This window comes from Carassius auratus, chromosome 12 (assembly GCF_003368295.1).
Source record: "Carassius auratus strain Wakin chromosome 12, ASM336829v1, whole genome shotgun sequence".
Classification (NCBI taxonomy): Eukaryota; Metazoa; Chordata; class Actinopteri; order Cypriniformes; family Cyprinidae; genus Carassius; species Carassius auratus.
The window spans coordinates 13,819,293-13,838,264 of NC_039254.1; the positions used below are offsets into that span (position 1 = coordinate 13,819,293).

Sequence of the window (18,972 nt, forward strand, 5' to 3'; positions counted from 1 at the left end):
TACAGCTTTGAAAAGAGAGAAGGATTCACCCCCCCCCCTCCTCTCTCTCTCTCTCTCTCTCTCTCTCTCATATGTCAGTTTTCCCCTCCCATCCGCATTCACAATTCACAGTGGCACAAAAAATCAGTAGGCTACATTACAACAAAACTAATATGCACGCAATATTGTATGAAACAGGTCTAGCCACGAATGAGTTTGGCGTTGGTGTGAGACGAAAACATGTTATCTCTATATCTTATAAGTATCTTAAGCATAACATAATTTAAAAATAGCACTAAACTTTTTGTCATCATTTGGACTTGTACTGCAGATTTGTGCTTTTGTGGGATAAATTATGCACTCATTATAAAGTATGGCAAGCTAGGTGATTGTAGCATCATCGTAAGAGGCTCAAATGTCACGTGGACTGACAGTTTACGACGCATTAGACTTTCATAAACCATTTAACTGTACCAATGTAAAAAGATACATCCTCTCCTCATAATCAAGCTAAAGTTTCTCCGCTAGAGGGCGCGGACACACTATATAGACGCGTCAGACTTGTAACTTTTCTCCTTCATGCGGTTAATTTCACAGGAGTATATTACATTTTAAAATAGAGAACAGTTATTTTAAATTGTAATTATATATTACGAGATTACTTTGTATTTTTATTCAAATAAAAACAATTAACTATTTACAGCAAATCATGAATACATTTCTAATAAATTTAATAGCATGCCAAGCATTTTGTGTGTCCTTTCTTTCATGTTATCCTTGCATAGTATCCACCATGGTTTGCTGTGCTGAATGTATGTCTTCCCAGCTGACATAGAGAGGAGAAAATAATGGTTGGCTCAAGTCAGCAAGAGCAATCTAAATATAAATAAAAATTACAACAACAAAAAATTGCAAAAGCCTTGCAAAACCCAGGGAGCTGAGACTCAGGGTGAGACATTGCAGGGAATCATCAGTGTTACCTATAACTGTGCATTTAACCACCATGTGATATGTACTGTATGTGGGTAGACAAAAAAAAAGTTGTCTTTGGAAACTAAACTGAAGTCACTCTGCAGGCAAATTGAGGCAAAGCAATTTGTCATGACCAAAAAATTCAAGAGTAGGCTGAGACCAGATGCTATTCCCACAATCTTTGTACATCGCCCTGTGGTCAAAAACAGGAGGGCCCTGCTCCACGATGCACCCCAGACCTGTGAACATACAAGAAATGGCTGCTGATTACAGCTATGTTATTTCAGGTGATTCATATATAATATGTACAAACTCGTACTAGTTGAAGTAATGTGATATTTTCAATATTTAAAATTAGCAATACCATGTATTCTGCCTCTATCAGTTTCAAAGGAAAAGAAGAAGGAAAAAAGAACGAGGACACTCAGAGAAGGTAAAGTGACAGTGAAGAAAAAGGACATGGCTAGAGAGGAGAGACAGGGACAGGTGACACTGCCCAGTCAACCAGCAGCAAGTCAATCAGCAGCCAGTCAGCATTCCAGTGAACCATCAGCCAGTTACCTGGGTTTATTAAAAAAATTAAAGAGACAAGAAAAAAAATATCAAACAATGCAAAGGGAGCACTAAGAAAAATAAAGATCATCACTGATGCTCCATCCCAGAACAGTCCAGTGGCACCACTAATCCACCCCACCAGCACCCACAGTATGTTACTTTTATACACTAACAAGTTTAAGTATATAATACAGTTATTATATTAATTATTATATACAATTATTATATAATATAGACAGGTAATAGTCAATGAATCACAATGACTAAAAACACTCCACCCATGTTTTTGCAAACTAAATTCACTCTAAATTTATATCAATAGGGTGTATTTTATTATTAAGGAATTTAATACGTGTAATAAGGAACAAACGTTATAACCTCATTTTTACCACTTCCACTCACCGCTGTCACACGTTATATTGAACTAACGTAATAGGCTATGTAACGTTAGCTAACTTTCCCCACCCTGCAAAAAAAGATGTTTATACTCCTTTTTTTCTAATTCCAAACACGATGGATGAAACTGAATTATGAGAACAGATTTTACAATTAATAGGGTGTTCGTTACTAACTTTATTCAGCTCCAATCCTAGCCTAATCTGTTATCTGTTATCTGATAACATCCCTTAAATCTACTCATTTAATGAGTAAAAATCTACTAGAAGGTTTTAACTTACAATTTATTGTTATCTAGATGTACTGGTAATATACAAGCGTATTATTTTAACGTCTTACCTTTTAAAAGTGCGTCGCAAACGGTTTGTTCTGCTGCATCTCTACGGCACGGCATCGGTTTGCTGCTACTTCCAGGTACTATTTAGAGGCTCCACGAGCCGCCATTGCTGTAAAAAAAGCGTTCCATTGGAGTCAATGGAGTTGTCGCAACTCTCACTCTATATGGCTCTGGTTAGGTCATAGCACAAACAGGGGTGCGGTAAAACCTCCTGGAGATTGATTTTTTTTTGTCTCTCTGTAATGGGACCATTGGCCACTGCTCATTATTTGACCGCAGGCCTCTGGGAGGCATGCACAGGAGAGAGCTGTGGTAGGGGTGTGGAGCCCATGGCAGTTCTATAGGCTCTAAACACCAATGATATGGGCTCTTTTGGGTGCAGTGAAAACAAGATGTGTTGCCTCATTTAAATCATCTGCAGAGGTCTGATTGCACATATTTGGAGTCCAGACAGAAGAGCACTGCAATAGTCCAGTCTAGAAATGACAAGGGCCTGGCCAAGAAGCTGTGTTACAAGGTCTGTTATGGGTCAGATCTTCCTGATGTTGTGTAGTGCAAACCTGGAAGATCCTGCTGTGTTCCAAGCAGGTACCATTGGATCATCTGGTTGAAATGAGAGGCAGAGCTGCGTGTCATCAGCATAGCAATGGAAAAACCATGTGCCTGAATGATGGTTCCCAGTGCTATATGTAGATATTTGTAGAAATCACATCAGTGACAAGAAACACCAGAGCTGTTGGAGGATCATCTGTGTCAAGACAGAAACCTCAAGGACCAGAACAGCTTTAGCAGGAAACTCTGAGACCAGGGAGGCTGAGGAAGGAGCTCTGGGACTGGAGCAGCCTTCGACAAAAAGCTTTGGCTGAGGCTATGACAAGAAACACAGGAACAACCATTGATGAAACTTTTTTGGCAGTGTAGCATGAATTTCTGCAACATCATGAAAGGACGCTTAGTGGTAGACGTGATGGACATCAGCCAGTCATGTCAGGAAACTAGAGCTGCTAGGACCCTCTGGAACTGTAGTGGGTTTCTGGTGTTGCAGCAGCAGGAACTTTTGGGCCATGGCCAGAAGCTCTAGAACAAGGACAGCTCTATAAACCATGTACCCTATCAGGTAACCTCTATGGTGCCTATGATCTCAGACCTCGATGCCTATTACTGTAACTCTTTGTACTACAGTATATTTAGAAGATGCATTTAAAATTAAACAACTGCCTCTTGATCTTGGATCAAGACACAAACCAGCATATCTGAGAAAGAGAGCATCACTTTGTGTTGTCACTGATACCAAGAGAATAGCATCACATTTGATTTTACATTATTATAAAAAATGTGAAACTGTGAATGTCCCGCTGTAGGATTTCACTTCTCTTCTGCACAGATACAGATTCTCCCCAGATCTCTTCAGTTTATGGCATTACAGTGGACAACGAGGACCAAGAACTTACCAGAGACCTGCTCAAACTGCTGAGACCTCTGATTTCTCTATACACCCTATATGTTTATATGTTTCATTATTTAATTCTAATACATGTATTTTCTTTATTTAAGAAACTTGTTCTATCTTTATTTTAAATAAATGACACTTGATTTAATATTTTTTTAATGCAAAGACATATTCCTAAATGTGACTTATGGTTTTGGTTAATGTTGTGTGAAATATCGTCAAATGATGGGGTTTCAACCACAAATGGAGTCAGATGGGCTCTCCCCTGACAGTCTATGTCTGGGAACCACTGAGAAAGTCAACAGGGTCAACAAATCTTGCAGAGCACTCGGAAACAACTGCTGAAGGATCGACAAACTGCACACCATCATTCAACATAATTCACAGAACAAGCAGAACTATCCAAACACAACAAAGGAAATGGGAAAGGAAATATAACACAAGGAAGATAGTTCTTATGGAGGGAGGATAACAAGACACCACAAATATTCAGAGAAAAACATGGGAACAAATTAGAGAACTCACTGAGATTGAGAAGTTGTCAAGTTTATGGGAATTTCAATAGAATGTTCAAGGGAACCAGCTATGAAGCAGAGCAGCTCCTCTTAACTTTTTATTGTATGCATTAAGAAAAGCAATGATGCACTAAAAAGGTTTGATTTGGTTTTCTTGCACAAAATAGACCTGGTTATTTAAATGAGTTTTATATATATATATATATATATATATATATATATATATATATATATATATATATATATATATATATATATATATATATATATATATATATATATAAATATAAACATATATAACTCATTTAAGTAACCAGGTCTATCTTGTGCAACCAAATCAAACCTTTTTAGTGTATATATATATATATATATATATATATATATATATATATATATAGTGAATGAACAGTGCTCTCTTCCACCCTCTGTACCCATGGCTGAAGTTCCCTTGAGCAAGGCACTGAACCCCCGGGTGCTGGATATATAGCTGTCCACTGCTCTGGGTGTGTGTTCACGGTGTGTTCACGTCTCACTGCTGTTTGTGTGTGCACTTGGATGGGTTAAATGCACCAATTCTGAGTATGGGTAACCATACTTGGCAAGTATCATGATTTTCACTTCACTATATCTATAAAATATCTATATATATTAGTCTTTCTAATTTCACATTTAATTCAATATAATATACTTGCCATTTATTTTTAATTGTGAAAATTACTAGATAATAATGTGATTGTAGTATGATCATTCTTTTATTCATTATTCATCATGATCATTCTTTTCTTTTCTTTTTTCAGTGAAATACGTTAAAAACAGATGTGCTGTAATAATGTTTGTTGCTAGTTAGTGTTTTTAGAGAATCAAATCAAAAGGGCCTTTTACCCAGGGGGCCCTTTGGTCCTGTTTCGCTTTCCTACAGTATGTATCTGCAACATCTGTCCACATTATGTACAAAACTGTCATAGTCGTGAGAGTTAAGACAACAAAACCAATTCATGACAAAAACCAGAAGACATTTGTTTCCATTTCTCAGGTTCTTTTTCTACTCTTAATTTGATCCAAGGGTGTCTGAGAACATTACTTTTTTTCTGTACAGCAATAAGTATTGCTATCTGGTTGCAGTTTCAGTATTTTCTGTGCTGTGTAAATGCTTTTAAGCTGTCAGAGTTATCTAATGGGATGTTTTCTCTTTTCTTTCAGTTTTATTCTGTTTTAGACTAATTTAGTGTGAGTCTGGAAGTAACTAACACACTCTGGTCTATAACAAGAACAAGAAATGTGTTAAAACACAGATGTTTCATACACTCGTTTAGAATTTATGAAAGAACAAGATTCACTATTTGGACTTTCGTTATATATAATTGATACCTTGTGTATTCTGGAAATGCACATTTGACCTGATTTTGCATATACATTTCTATTTTATTGTATCTTGATTAAAAAATAAATAAAATAAATAATAAAGCAGCCAGATCATAATGGATGCTATTGACCCTGTGACTGCATGGAGAATGATATGAGACAAGAGGTGAAGCGGAGGAGAAGAGGAGAATGTTCCTCAAGCAGTGCTCTGTTCATAGAGATGTTGAAGGTGAGAGGAAACTAGTGTCACACACTGTGTAAGTGTGTGTGTAGGTGACACCTGCTCTATAATTGTGATAAGATACCAAGAACACACACACACGTATGATCTTTCCAACCAGTCCACAGTTATCAAAGGCATACTGTTTACTGCATCAATATTATGGGTGACTTCAAGAGCACATCGTCTTGGGTGTGTTTGTGTGTATGTAAGAAGAAGACAAAAGGAGATATGGATACATTTTAATACTTTAATGTATCTGTAAATGTACATACAGCCAGCCTAAAAAGCATAACAATACTGTAAAGATATCAATGAAAAAGTGACATCTACAAAACAAATACTGTTTGTTTGTTTGTTTTAGTTTTTTTATTATTATTACTTTAACCCTTTTTGTAATTGTATCATTGATTTTTAAGAAACTAGTGTTTTATCATTTAAAACCCAACATTTACAACCTAACCTTACAATCTGAATATTTTCCATGCACGCACAAAAATCATTCTATAAAATAACTGATAAATAAAACACATATTTTGATATTTTGTTTTCTAATGCAATGACATTCATATGTTTTGGGGTCAATGTATGCATCTGAAGTATTTAGATCAGTGTCTGCAGGCATTTTAACCATGCATGTGTGTGTGTAGAGGTGTGTCTGATATCTGCAGGTGTACACAGAGTTTATAAAGGTCTGCGCACTTTTGTGAGGGGCTGTGACAGAGAATATTGCTTGAAAAGTTGGGTCAATTATTGAATACATAAGGTAAGTGCAATTAGTTTCACTATTATTGCTTTTAAATGGTAATTTAGTTGTTTTGTTTTTGTCATTTTTTTATTTATTTTAAACTGGGTTATACTGTTATAGATATATATAGTAATATTTATAAAATTATATCCACAGTAACTGCAATTACATGTTAAAATGATATGTTTTAATTTTACGATGAATTTTCATTGAATGCTTAACAGAACTGAATACAAAATGCATTACCTAATGCATTACCTGAATCCAAAACTAAAATGATAATTGCTATAAAACTATGCAAAAAGCATACATAATGATTTATAAATGACTGTTGTATCAGTTTTGAGCACAAAAACAATAACACAAATTATTGACTAAACATAAATTATTATTCTTGTTCAATTTACTTTATTTACATAATTCTCAGGTACAAGGGTCAACGCAAACTAACCCCAAACAGACACACACACTCATACACACACACACACACCAGATTTAGTGGTTAAATGTATCACTCAAGATATACAAACAGCAACATAATGCTAATCCTTTAACAACAGAAGTCAGAAGGTTAAGTATTGTACTTTTTAAATGATTGAATAATAATAGCTTATACATAGTACATTAGTTTGCAGCATTGCTAGATCAAAATTGCTTGCATGTTATAAAAAAGTTTATGTTGTTTTAGCTATCTACAGTAATGAAGAAACACAAAATTAATTAGGTTTATTGTTGGGGTTTTCATTTCACCTGCATGTTTGCTTATAAATATTATTTCTAGGTGATACATTTCATACGTTGTGTTGACTATTTTGCATGCAGTATCAAAGAAATAAAATGTGGAACACACACCTATAATAAAAACAACAGATTTGAAAGGTTTTAAAGATTTAAATTATTAATTTGTCAATTGTATTGTTTCATGACTGCTCTGAATGGGAACATCTAGAAAGGAAACATGCCCGCATACATCCATATTTCAATTCAATTACAGTTTACCATGATTCTAATGTGATTGTTTGTGAAGTTACTTTGACGTGACTTGATTAATATGACACACAAGCACACAGACACGCTCACTGATAAGTTTCCACATTTGCAGTCTGGCTTGTGCCACTCACACTCCTGGTGTTTAAAGGGTAAACATGAGCTTTAATTTATCAGTCATCAGTGAACAGGAAACACATACTGTACACACACGGTCACACCAGAGGTCCAGCCATCATGTTTAAATTGTCTACACCTCTGCTTTGAATTATATCCTTCAGTAGAGCAAGAAAGACACTTACAGATATTAGTACATGACATCAAGTTTTAACATGCTGTTGTTACCTAGAGAATAAATTTTAACCTTCAAAATATGCAGACATAATTATTAATCAAACTCCTATACTTAAGATTCATTGTGATGTTTAGTGTACTGTACTTACATATGATAGTAACACAATAGTAATAGTTTATTGTTATCTGTGGTCAGGCATATATAAAAATGAATGAGTCGGTGAAGAACCCAAACCAGCAGAGTTATTGGCAGGAGATGGGACGATGGGTGGGCTTTGAGGAGACCTATGATGTCGAAGCGGGCTGCTGGGGCCCGTCACACATCTCCTACCTCACCTTCAAGAGCCTGGTGCAGATACGCAGGACAATGAACACGGGTAAGGTCATGGGGTCAAATCTCAGCTCAGACTTGCTTCCAGTAGGCTGTAAAGTCTGTGTGTAGGCCATACCGACCCAACATTATTTAAGTAATGTGTTAAGTTTATGAAGTTTATTTTAGTGTAATTTAGTGTAAATAAGTGTCATTTTTAGAACAGCTGAATTTTCAGCATAACTCCCGTCTTCAGTGTCACATAATTCTCCAGAACTCATTCAAATATATGGTGAAACATTTGTTATTATTATAAATTATCAACATCAAAATCAATGATCAAAATCAGGAATATTTGATGAATAGAAAGATCAAAACAAACAAAACAGATTTTTTTTTGTAACAATGTAAAAGTCTTTACTGTCACATTTGATCAAATGGATGCATCATTCATTTTTCTTATGTAAAAATAATAATAATAACTTACTGACCCCAAACTTCTACACCTTAAAGTATCTTCATTAAATAGTTTATAGACCGGACACACTTCTATTTTATCCAACATTTTAGTAGCTTCCATAAACGTAATCTGTCCAACATAATCAACAGAATGATGTATATGTGTTTGCTAATGACTTATTAATGAAAGTTAATGAAGGTCCCAGTCCTGTTCTGACAGGGTTAGCATGGTTATTAGCTAGTGTGGAATGTGAGCAAAAATGTAACTTCATGTGCACGCTCAGATGAGATGGTCTCACAGTCAGATAGTTAGTGTCTTGAAAAACCAGCTCAACCAGAGCTCTTTAGCGAGTCCTTAGTGTTTATGTTTACTGTAGTATAGCTCAAGCTCAGAGTCCTCTTCTTCTCTTTTTTGGATCAGGTTTAATGATGCTAGACAGAGAGGAGAAGACGCTCTCCAGTGTTATTGAGAAGATTGTGGATACCCTGGTTAGCAAAAAGGAGATTCAGCCAGGGGACAGAGATAAGGTTCTTCAAGCATTAATGCGCAAACAGAGGTACTACACACACCACACATTTTGACATAGAAAGAAATACTTAAATACTGAGCCCTAATACATACATAAATCAAGTCCATCTTGGAGAGTATTCATGTAAATGCAGTTGGTTTTGTCTTAAGTGAAATACACTTAAAAAAATAGTCATCAAAATATTTGATCTGTGCATCAGAACTTAAAGCAACAGCATAAACCTGCAGCCACCGACTGTCATAATAATAATCATCTATATTTAATGTATACAGTGAAGCTTATTTTTACATTTATTACTTCATGAAATGTATTTAGTAGGTTATTTCTAAAAGCCTTTACTAGGCTACTATCTAAAAAAAACTATTTAATTGTTATTTTTAAAGTAATATATGTATTTACCAATTAGCTTGTAAGTAATACTTGGAGTGTTTAATTGAACTCAGTAAGCTTGAGAATGTTTTATTACATTAGTTTATTATTTTTTGCTTTTGTATTAGTGGCAGTTTCTAGCTTCAAAGAAAAATAATTTTAATTTCAATTAATGTTTTTATGGGTCCAGTATCACCTTGGGTGTGAACTGTTTTCTAATAATTCAAGGACCCATCATCATTTATTCCTTAAATAATGTAATTTATTGTAATTAATGTAACTAATAAAACTAAATAAGACATGTGTGAGTTGCCTGTGACTTATGGAAAGTATAGGCTAAATGTAGGGCTTTTATAGACAGTATGTGCCATTAGACTAGGTTTATTGTCATAAACATCATTATCCTCATTTTCCTCTAAGAAAAAAAATTCAGAATTCGCTTTAGTTCTTGAAATGGGTTTTTTTTTTTTAAAAATTTCACCCTTTGGAGTTTTTATGTTTTATGTCCATACATAAACAGTACACACTGACTAAAATTCAAAAAGTGTAAGAGCATATGGGTACCCCTTTAATGCATTTGAGACCTGTTTTCGCTATCGTTTCTGTCCCGGTAAATGTTCGAAAGTATTTCAGTTTTGCACAAAGGTTTGATCCTCCTGAAATCTAGCAAGTCTCTATTAAACTAGAAAGCACAGAATAAGTTGCTCTTTTGGCTATCAAATTATGCCACCATATGTTTTAATAGAAGGTAGCAAAATCTGACAGGGTAGCAGAAATCGTCAGAACATCGACGGAGCACAATAATTGTGACTAAAATACTGGCTACATTTTTGTTAAATATTTTAGATCCAAAAGTTCTCCCATTTACAGCACCATTAACTGTAGGACGTAGAGTGCTTTGCAGTCTGTTGCAGCATGACCGACATTATTAAGACAGAACTATAGTTAGTTCAGTAGCCTAATCAAAAAGAAACAAGAAGCAATTTTGTGTTGTTTTCCCCTCTGTTGTACTGAAGACAATGAACCGTGACCAAGATACGTATCGAATCATAATTTTTGTGCAGGCCTACACTGCACTCCTATTGTCAAGAAGCCAATGACATACAAGAAGACTTTCATTTACTGTACAAGTGTAACAGTCCCACATTTTATGAGGTGTCTTTAGCTTAAAAGCCTGTTCAAATTCAAAACCAAGATTTTTTTTCTTTCTTTTTCTCTTTCCAGCCAGTCTGTAGAGACCCAGCCTCTGACCTCAGGTGTGGAAATTGAGAAATTCTCTGTCACAGAGAAAGTGAGCACAAGTTTTTTTTTTGTTTTAACTGCTCTGAGTTTAACTTCGATATGTTCATGTCATTTTATTTTATAATACAATAATACAATACAAATATAATAAAAAACATTTTTGTAATACAATAATACATGTCATTTGACATTTTTTGACCATATTCTCAACTGAAGAGGGACACAACTGATACTGCAGAGGCCTCGATGGTGCTTGTAGGTGAGAATAACATCCATTTCCAATGCATATTTTAATGAAGACACTGAGTTTAACGTTTTATAATGTTTACATTGAAAAGTTTGATTTTCATATGTTTAAGTTAGCAAGCATTGATGGTATTTTTTACTCAATAATGTGCTGGTTTGTGTGTGTAAGGTGCTCTGGAGTTCCTGGAGAGGCCTACGATAGCATTTGTGCGTCTACGGGATGCTGTGGTGCTGGAGTCTGCTCTGGAAACTCCTGTGCCTGTGAGGTTCATCTTCATCCTGATTGGCCCAACCGCAGCTGACATGGACTATCATGAGTGTGGTCGAGTGATGGCAGCACTACTTGCTGACAAAGTAAGAGAACTGACAATTTCAGCCTAAAGGAAAAGAGTAATAAACACTGCATTTTCAGATTTATTTTAAATATTAAATTTTTTGTTTTGCCTACACCTGTCTTTCACAGAAATTTAACCAGGCAGCCTTCCAGGCTCAGAGTGACGGGGAGCTGAATGATGCTGTGGGAGACTTCATGGACTGCTGCATTGTGATTCCACCCACTGAGATTCAGGATGAGTCCATGCTAACATCACTCATCCCCTTCCAGAAGAAACTACTGCAAGAGAGACTCCATCCATCTGACCCCACACTCCACCTGGATGTCAAACCTTGCACGCGTAAGGATATATACAGTACAGTACACACACTCCAACACATGCTTAATATAAGTATATAATAACTGTATAAGTGAATATACTTGCAGCAGGTCTTCTACAGCACATGCAATAGATCAGTATTTTCAGTTAACAAATGAAAAGAAGTGCAAGTACTCAAGTGCTTTCAGGCAAACACAAATTTTATGATGATAAATGTGTTCATTATGTAAGAGTATTAAAATTTTAAAATAAATTGCTAAATAATTGTAGTATAAAAGTAGTGAATTTTATTTTCTTGAAATAAGTGACTAGAGAGGTTTTTTTTTTTTGTTTGTTTGTTTTTTTGATAAGGATAAAATTGACCATGATTATTCTGGCTTTCATGTGCACACAATTTTAAGCTAGATGTAGGACTGTGGAAATATTGCTACAACCAATAAATTCATTGGCTCATATCTTCCAATTGACCCAATGGAACAATACAGTTTTTGGCATGACTGTATCTAGATAGTACATTTGAATTTTGTGTAAATTGGACCTGTAAGCTAGGGCAAGTTTGGAAAAGTATGTAGATTTCAGGAAAATAAAAAATTGGCGGAAATATTCCCCTAGCAAAAACTGAAAAGCTTGTTATTCAGGAGTATTAAATATAAATAAAAAAAATTTGATCATAGACAGGCACTGTATACACTAACAGTACAAACATTAAGTGAAAATGTAAATTAAATTTGGATACAATAAAAATTTTACTAGATTATTTCATTCTGCAACATTTCCACTATTTTTGTATAACGACACTACACTATAAATCTCCCAGAATTTTTTTTTTATTTGGTTGTGCTAGTTTCTTAATGAAAGCTAGACAATAAAATACTCATATTAATATTGTGTGAAATAATGTACAGTCATTATCACAAAATGAACCCCTTCAGGTTGATAAAAGTCCCTTCACTGTCAGGGTTTATTTTAGGGAAAAAAATCTCACTGGTCACAAAAGCAAAGCACAGACATCTAAAATTAATCGATCTTCCCACAGCTTCAAAATCCTCAGGACCCCCTCCAGAAGATCCACTAGCACGTACTGGTGTTCCATTCGGTGGCATGATTAGAGACATGAAGAGACGGTATCAATACTATGTCAGCGACATCACTGATGCTCTGAACGCTCAAGTTGTTGCTGCTATCATCTTTATCTACTTTGCTGCTCTCTCACCAGCCATCACCTTTGGCGGTCTTCTTGGTAAGTTTAGCCTAAAGAAGGCTTTGTTCAAGGTGCACACCAGTCCCATTCATTTCCCAAATCTGATCTTTATGACTGAGCATTCACACTGTCAGGCGGTCACTGTCACACTGTCAGTGGAAAGATGTTGTGTAAATTTTGTAAATATTGTAAAGCTTTTAAATTCCAAACTCAGAAATCCAGGCTGAAACAAAAACTAGATCATATTATAATCGAAATTATTAAACTTGACTAAAAATGTTGAGGAAAAAAAATAAAAAATAAAATAGCTATACAATATGCCAAAAAAACAATTAATTTTGTTACATCTAGATATCTTATTAATTCAAATTTGACAAAAGACTTGAGAAGGTTGCATTACTGGATTTTACTGTTTGTTGTTTGACATTTCTATTTTAAAACAGTTGTCAAATATTAAATGTTTAGCTACTTACATCTCGCACCTTTTATTATTTCATACCTTAAAATGTAAGCACTGTTATGTCTGCTGTCTGTGAATATTTAGGTAATAATGAAAAATGATATCTTCAAGTTTTCCACTCCAAATACAGATACTTTTAAATGGCTCATATGATGTTGCTAAAAAGGACATTATTTTGGGTATTTTTGGTGTAATGTATTTCTAGTCTGATTTCTAGTCATGTCCTCTTTCAAAAGGCCAAACAAAGTAGATTCGCTTACACAATGAAACAGAGCATGTCCACGAAATGGCGGCAACAACAATACTACAGCAAGAATAAAAATGACACCTTCTTTCTTTGCGTGAACATTTGGGCGGCGTTATGCAAATCTTCCCACATAGTGATGTAGACATGGGGGAGTGTTAGAATGAGACATTTTAGGTAGTAGGACTTATTGACTCTTAAATTAATAAAGAATATATTTTTGGATTTGAGACTTAACTCTTTGCAACAGATCTTCTTTATTCACCAAGAGCTTGTAAAACTCCAAAGAGAAAGGAAAATTGAAATCGCATCATATGACCCCATTAAAGATATAAAATAATTTTTCATCTGTAGTATATACTCACATTATATACTTTTACTTGGTTCTCTTATGCTTTTCTCCTCAGCGGATAAGGTGGATAACATGATGGGGGTTTCGGAGCTGATGATCTCCACGTCAGTACTAGGAATTATCTTCTGCCTGATCGCTGCCCAACCTGTACTAGTTATCGGCTTTTCTGGGCCACTGCTGGTGTTTGAAGAGGCCTTTTTTAATGTTAGTGTTTCTCTCTCTTTACAACATCTATTTGAATACAGCATCAACCTTGTGTAATTGCTGGTCAGTTCATTTAAATTCTCCCATCATGCCTTTCCTCCTGACTGTAGTTCTGTAAGTCTCAGGACATTGAGTACATCGTAGGCCGAGTGTGGGTTGGTGCTTGGCTGGTGGTCATTGTTGTGGTCATTGTTGCCTTTGAAGGAAGCTTCCTGGTCCGCTTCATTTCCCGCTTCACTCAAGAGATCTTCTCCATCCTCATCTCCCTCATCTTCATCTACGAGACCTTTGCCAAACTTGGCAGGGTACACACTTTTTTATTCGATATTTTCTTCTGTATTCTACTGCATCTTTAACATGCAACCATTACTGTACTTTTGTATCTTTTGGCTTCGTACGTTTTGCCTCATTTCATTTATTTATTTATTAAATTTATTTTTAGGAATTAAGTTAACCAGAGACAGAGACCATGATCAGCTCATATCACATGCACAATGCAAACGACCTAGAGAATATAATTTAATTTACTTTATCAAAATGTATGTGTCCTAATAGTTTTTCAACAGTAATTACTCTAATAATAATACTAATATTTCTCTGGTTTAATTGGACCAACAATTGGGATCTTTTGCCTTGGGGGAGTAATAACCACCTAGCAATTTGTAACCACTCAGAACACTAAAGCAACTACGTAGCAATGAGTTTGCATGGACAAGCGACTTTCACAAAATGATAAACTTTCAATATTTTGAGCGTACAGTACTGGTTAAAAAGTTTGTAATCAGTAAGATATTTTTATGTTTTTCTTATTTTCTTACTAAAGGCTATATTTAATCAAAAATACAGCTAAATATGAAATATTTTTACAATTTCAAATACCTGTTTTCTGTTTTATATACATTAAAATTAAAATCCTTTGATACAAAGCAAAATTTTATATAGTTATTTCTCCAGTCTTTAGATCACGTAAACCTACTCAATTTTTGTTGCTGCTCAGTTATTAATTAAAAACCTTTTAGATGCTTAATGTTTATGTGGAAACCATAAAACATATTTTTTAGGATTCTTTTCACATAAGAAGAAAGTTCAAAAGAACAGTATTTATTTGAAACGGAAAACATTGTAACTTTTGATCGATTTAATGTGTCCTTGCTGATTCAAAATATGAATTTCTTACTCCAAAACTTCTGAATGGTAGTGTATTATGGCTTCTACAAAAATATATGACAGCTAAAACTGTTTTTATTATTGATAATAATAAGAAATGTTTCTTAAGAACCAAATGATTTCCGAAGAATGATGTTACTTTTAAAAATAGCTCAAATAAAAAAATTATTTGAAATTGTAATAAAATTTAACTGTGTTTTTAATTAAATAAAGCAGCCTTGGTTTACTTGGGTTACTCACTCAAGACATTAATTTAATATACTATAATACTGTATAAACTTTTATCTCCATTTCATCCTTAGGTTTTCAAAGAACACCCTCTTATCCTGAATTATGAGCATGTAAACACTACAGCTGAGGACCCCTGGAACTATCAGAGACTCCTGAACAATGTTACAGGCAATATGTCTGTTTTGAGGACCATTACACAGCGGCCTTATCCCAACACAGCTCTTCTGTCCATGTGTCTCATGTTTGGCTGTTTCTCTATTGCGTACTACCTACGCATGTTCAAGAATGGCAAATTCCTGCCAGGCAAGGTAAACAGACTGTAGCAGACTGTGATCAAAATTTGACAAAACTGACTTTATAGCAGTCTTCACTAAGTTTGTTCCATTAATGTAAAAAACGGAATGTTTGATGCATAGATTCGTCGTTTGCTTGGTGACTTTGGAGTTCCCATTGCAATTTTTCTCATGGTTGCTGTCGATATCAACATTGATGACACATACACTCAGGTATGCTTGTAAATATGATTTAATTCTAAAAGAATTCTAAAAGAGAATTCTTATTTTAATTTCAGATTCCTTGTTATTTTTGGTTGATGATGGGTAATGGCTGGTTTTAGACAGATGACACTTTTATGATACCAATTCAGTTCCAATCTTATAAAGTTACTGTCTTGACCTCTCTGACCTTTGACTTGTGTCACAGAAACTGGTGGTGCCTAAGGGTCTTCAGGTGTCCAACCCTAAGATGCGTGGATGGTTAATCAACCCTATGGGTGAACACAAGCCCTTCCCCATATGGCTGATGTTCGCCTCTGTTATCCCAGCTGTGCTGGTCTTCATCCTCATCTTCCTAGAGTCCCAGATTACCACGTGAGTGATGTTTTCTGAAGGAAAATGACTGAAGGTTCCGTGAAGAATCAACGAAGCAAAGTTGAAACAAAAGAAATTGTCTCTGAATAATGATATGATTTATTGGTAACACTTCAGGCACAAATTCTCACTGTTAACAAGTTGCTCATTGCAACATATTGGCTGTTTATTAGTAGTTTTATGAGGCACATATTCTGCATGACCACATTCTACTTCCCAAATCTTAACAACTACTGGTTACACTTCATTCGAAAGTGTCCTTGTTACAGTTTAATTTTACATTGAAGTACTGAGTAATATTAATTGACTTCATCTAGTTATATGGTTGGGTTAGGATCAGAGTTTGGCTTAGGGTTACTTGCATGTAATTATGCACAATATATTGTTATAATTATAGTAAGTATGTGTAACAAAAACACCTTAAAATAAAATGTTACCCAACAACCTTACTATTAATGAGCAGCAAATTAGGAGTTTGTCGAGGCAAAAGCCATAGTTAATGGTTTGATAATAGTGAGAATCAGACCTTTTAATATTATGATTATATTTATAAACGAATCTTTTCACTTGTCTCTTGTTTTTCAAGACTTATTGTGAGCAAACCAGAGAGAAAAATGGTCAAGGGTTCTGGCTTCCACATGGATCTCCTCATCCTGGTGTGCATGGGAGGTCTGAGTGCCATATTTGGCATTCCTTGGTTGAGTGCTGCAACTGTTAGATCCGTATCTCACGCCAATGCCCTGACTGTCATGAGCAAGGGCCCAAAACCTGAGATTGAGAAGGTTCTGGAACAGAGAGTCAGCGGTGTAGTGGTGGCTTTGCTTGTTGGTATGTTGACTTCTATACTTCTTCTAAACATGGTTCTCACAATCCTGCACTTTCTTAAGGTACATTAACATCTTCATTGTCTGTCCTTTTGCAGGACTGTCCATTTTAATGGAGCCCATTCTCAAAATGATTCCAATCACAGCTCTGTTTGGAATCTTCCTCTACATGGGAATCACATCCCTCAGTGGGATTCAGCTTTGGGATCGAATGCTGCTCCTCCTTATTCCCAAAAAGTATCACCCAAATGAACCTTATGCTACAAAAGTATGTGTCTCACAGGAGTTCTCTATTACTCTGTTGGAGTACACTGCATTTCAGTTGTCCTTCTTGTAAATGTTACATTCTCGAGGTTGTTAAAAAACCAATTGATCCTGGTCTCTGTCTCCCTCTACAGGTCAGCACCAAAAAAATGCATGTGTTCACTGCGATCCAGATGGTGTGTCTGGCAGCCCTGTGGATGGTGAAATCGAGCCCTGTGTCACTGGCTCTACCGTTCGTCCTGATCCTCACCATCCCTCTGCGCATGTTCATGACCGGAAGACTTTTCACTGAGCAAGAGATGAAATATGTAAGTATGCACTGACTGAAACAAACACAGAAGTTAATTGCAAGTTAAAGGCAAAGTATTCAAGTATTCTCTGTTGAATAGAAAGTTCACAGGAACAACAGCATATATTTTAACATTAGAAATGAGTCCCAGATGCATATACAGTATTCGTTCAATTATACATTCACTCTTATTCAAAAGCCTAATAAAATGTTTATCAATTAACTATCAATTAACATATCTCAATCTTTTCCTTTCTACCTAATATCTTCGATACAGCTTGATGGCGATGAGACAAAGGCAACATTTGAAGAAGAGCCTGGAGTGGATATGTACTCTGAAACCAAGATGCCGTTATAGACCATTTTCCTGGAACCAAACTCAATGTTTCACAATCAACTTTTTAGAGTGCATCCAATACAATTTTGAAAAGATGATACCCAACTTCAACGCAATTTTAATGCAACTTTGACCAAATCAAGTTTTATCGTTTTTAGTGTTTTTTGGGAGAGGGGCTCTCTGTTAATTGTCGTTACAATGGTCCATTACAGTTCTTACAAGATGACATATCAGCATGACATGCAAAATTGAATGTATATTCAAGTTCCTTTTATAACATTTGCACTGACCTTCATTAGTGCATTATGAAAATACACAGATAACCAGCACATCACAAAGATATGATATTGTTCTTGCATTATAAAGAAATATTTTTTTTAATAAATACTTTGTTTTTTGGAGGAGTAGATACACTTCTCCCTAAAGATGTGCTATTACCAAGCAAGCAATATCAAACAAGCTTATTTCCTTCCCATGTTACAGGCAAATAAGACAAACAGCCAAGGTGACAGCATAAATGTGAAATATTTAAAATATATATATTTAATAAATTCTGAAATAATATGCCTGATAGTTTGTTGTTTTGCTGTATTATCAAAACAGTCAAAAATGATATAACTTATTGGAGCCTACAGTTACCTCAACATTTCAGGTGCAGCTTGTCATTCACACGAACAAACCAATGAATTTTGTATTGAAAAACCACAACATTGTACATTCTTATGGTTGTAAAAAACATAGAAATGTATGGTAGGGTACTCTGATGAGCAATAATATTTAGAAGAGCTTTAACCAATATTATTTAATTATCTACAATATGCAGAATTATAAGCATTAATGATAAACTAATTCATGTAAAAATCAGTTGCATATTATATACAGTTAAGCTTTGACAGGCCTTTACTG

General features: G+C 35.1%; 1 protein-coding gene across 2 annotated transcripts; it reads left to right on the top strand.

The window, feature by feature from the left end:
- The first annotated feature begins 6,439 nt into the window (after positions 1–6,439).
- On the top strand, positions 6,440–18,443 carry LOC113111903 (band 3 anion exchange protein-like). Of its 2 annotated transcripts, none has more exons than XM_026277094.1 (17): positions 6,440–6,552; positions 8,012–8,192; positions 9,006–9,141; positions 10,708–10,774; positions 10,942–10,984; positions 11,141–11,325; positions 11,435–11,660; positions 12,661–12,864; positions 13,937–14,085; positions 14,196–14,390; positions 15,555–15,791; positions 15,900–15,989; positions 16,186–16,352; positions 16,939–17,180; positions 17,275–17,444; positions 17,575–17,748; positions 18,007–18,443. In XM_026277094.1, exons 2-17 carry the CDS (start codon positions 8,024–8,026, stop codon positions 18,085–18,087), a joined length of 2,535 nt encoding a protein of 844 aa, XP_026132879.1. In that variant the 5' UTR covers positions 6,440–6,552; positions 8,012–8,023; the 3' UTR covers positions 18,088–18,443. The 2 variants fall into 2 exon arrangements, with proteins under 2 accessions (XP_026132879.1, XP_026132880.1); XM_026277095.1 differs by having other exon boundaries at positions 11,435–11,645.
- Positions 18,444–18,972: the final 529 nt, after the last annotated feature.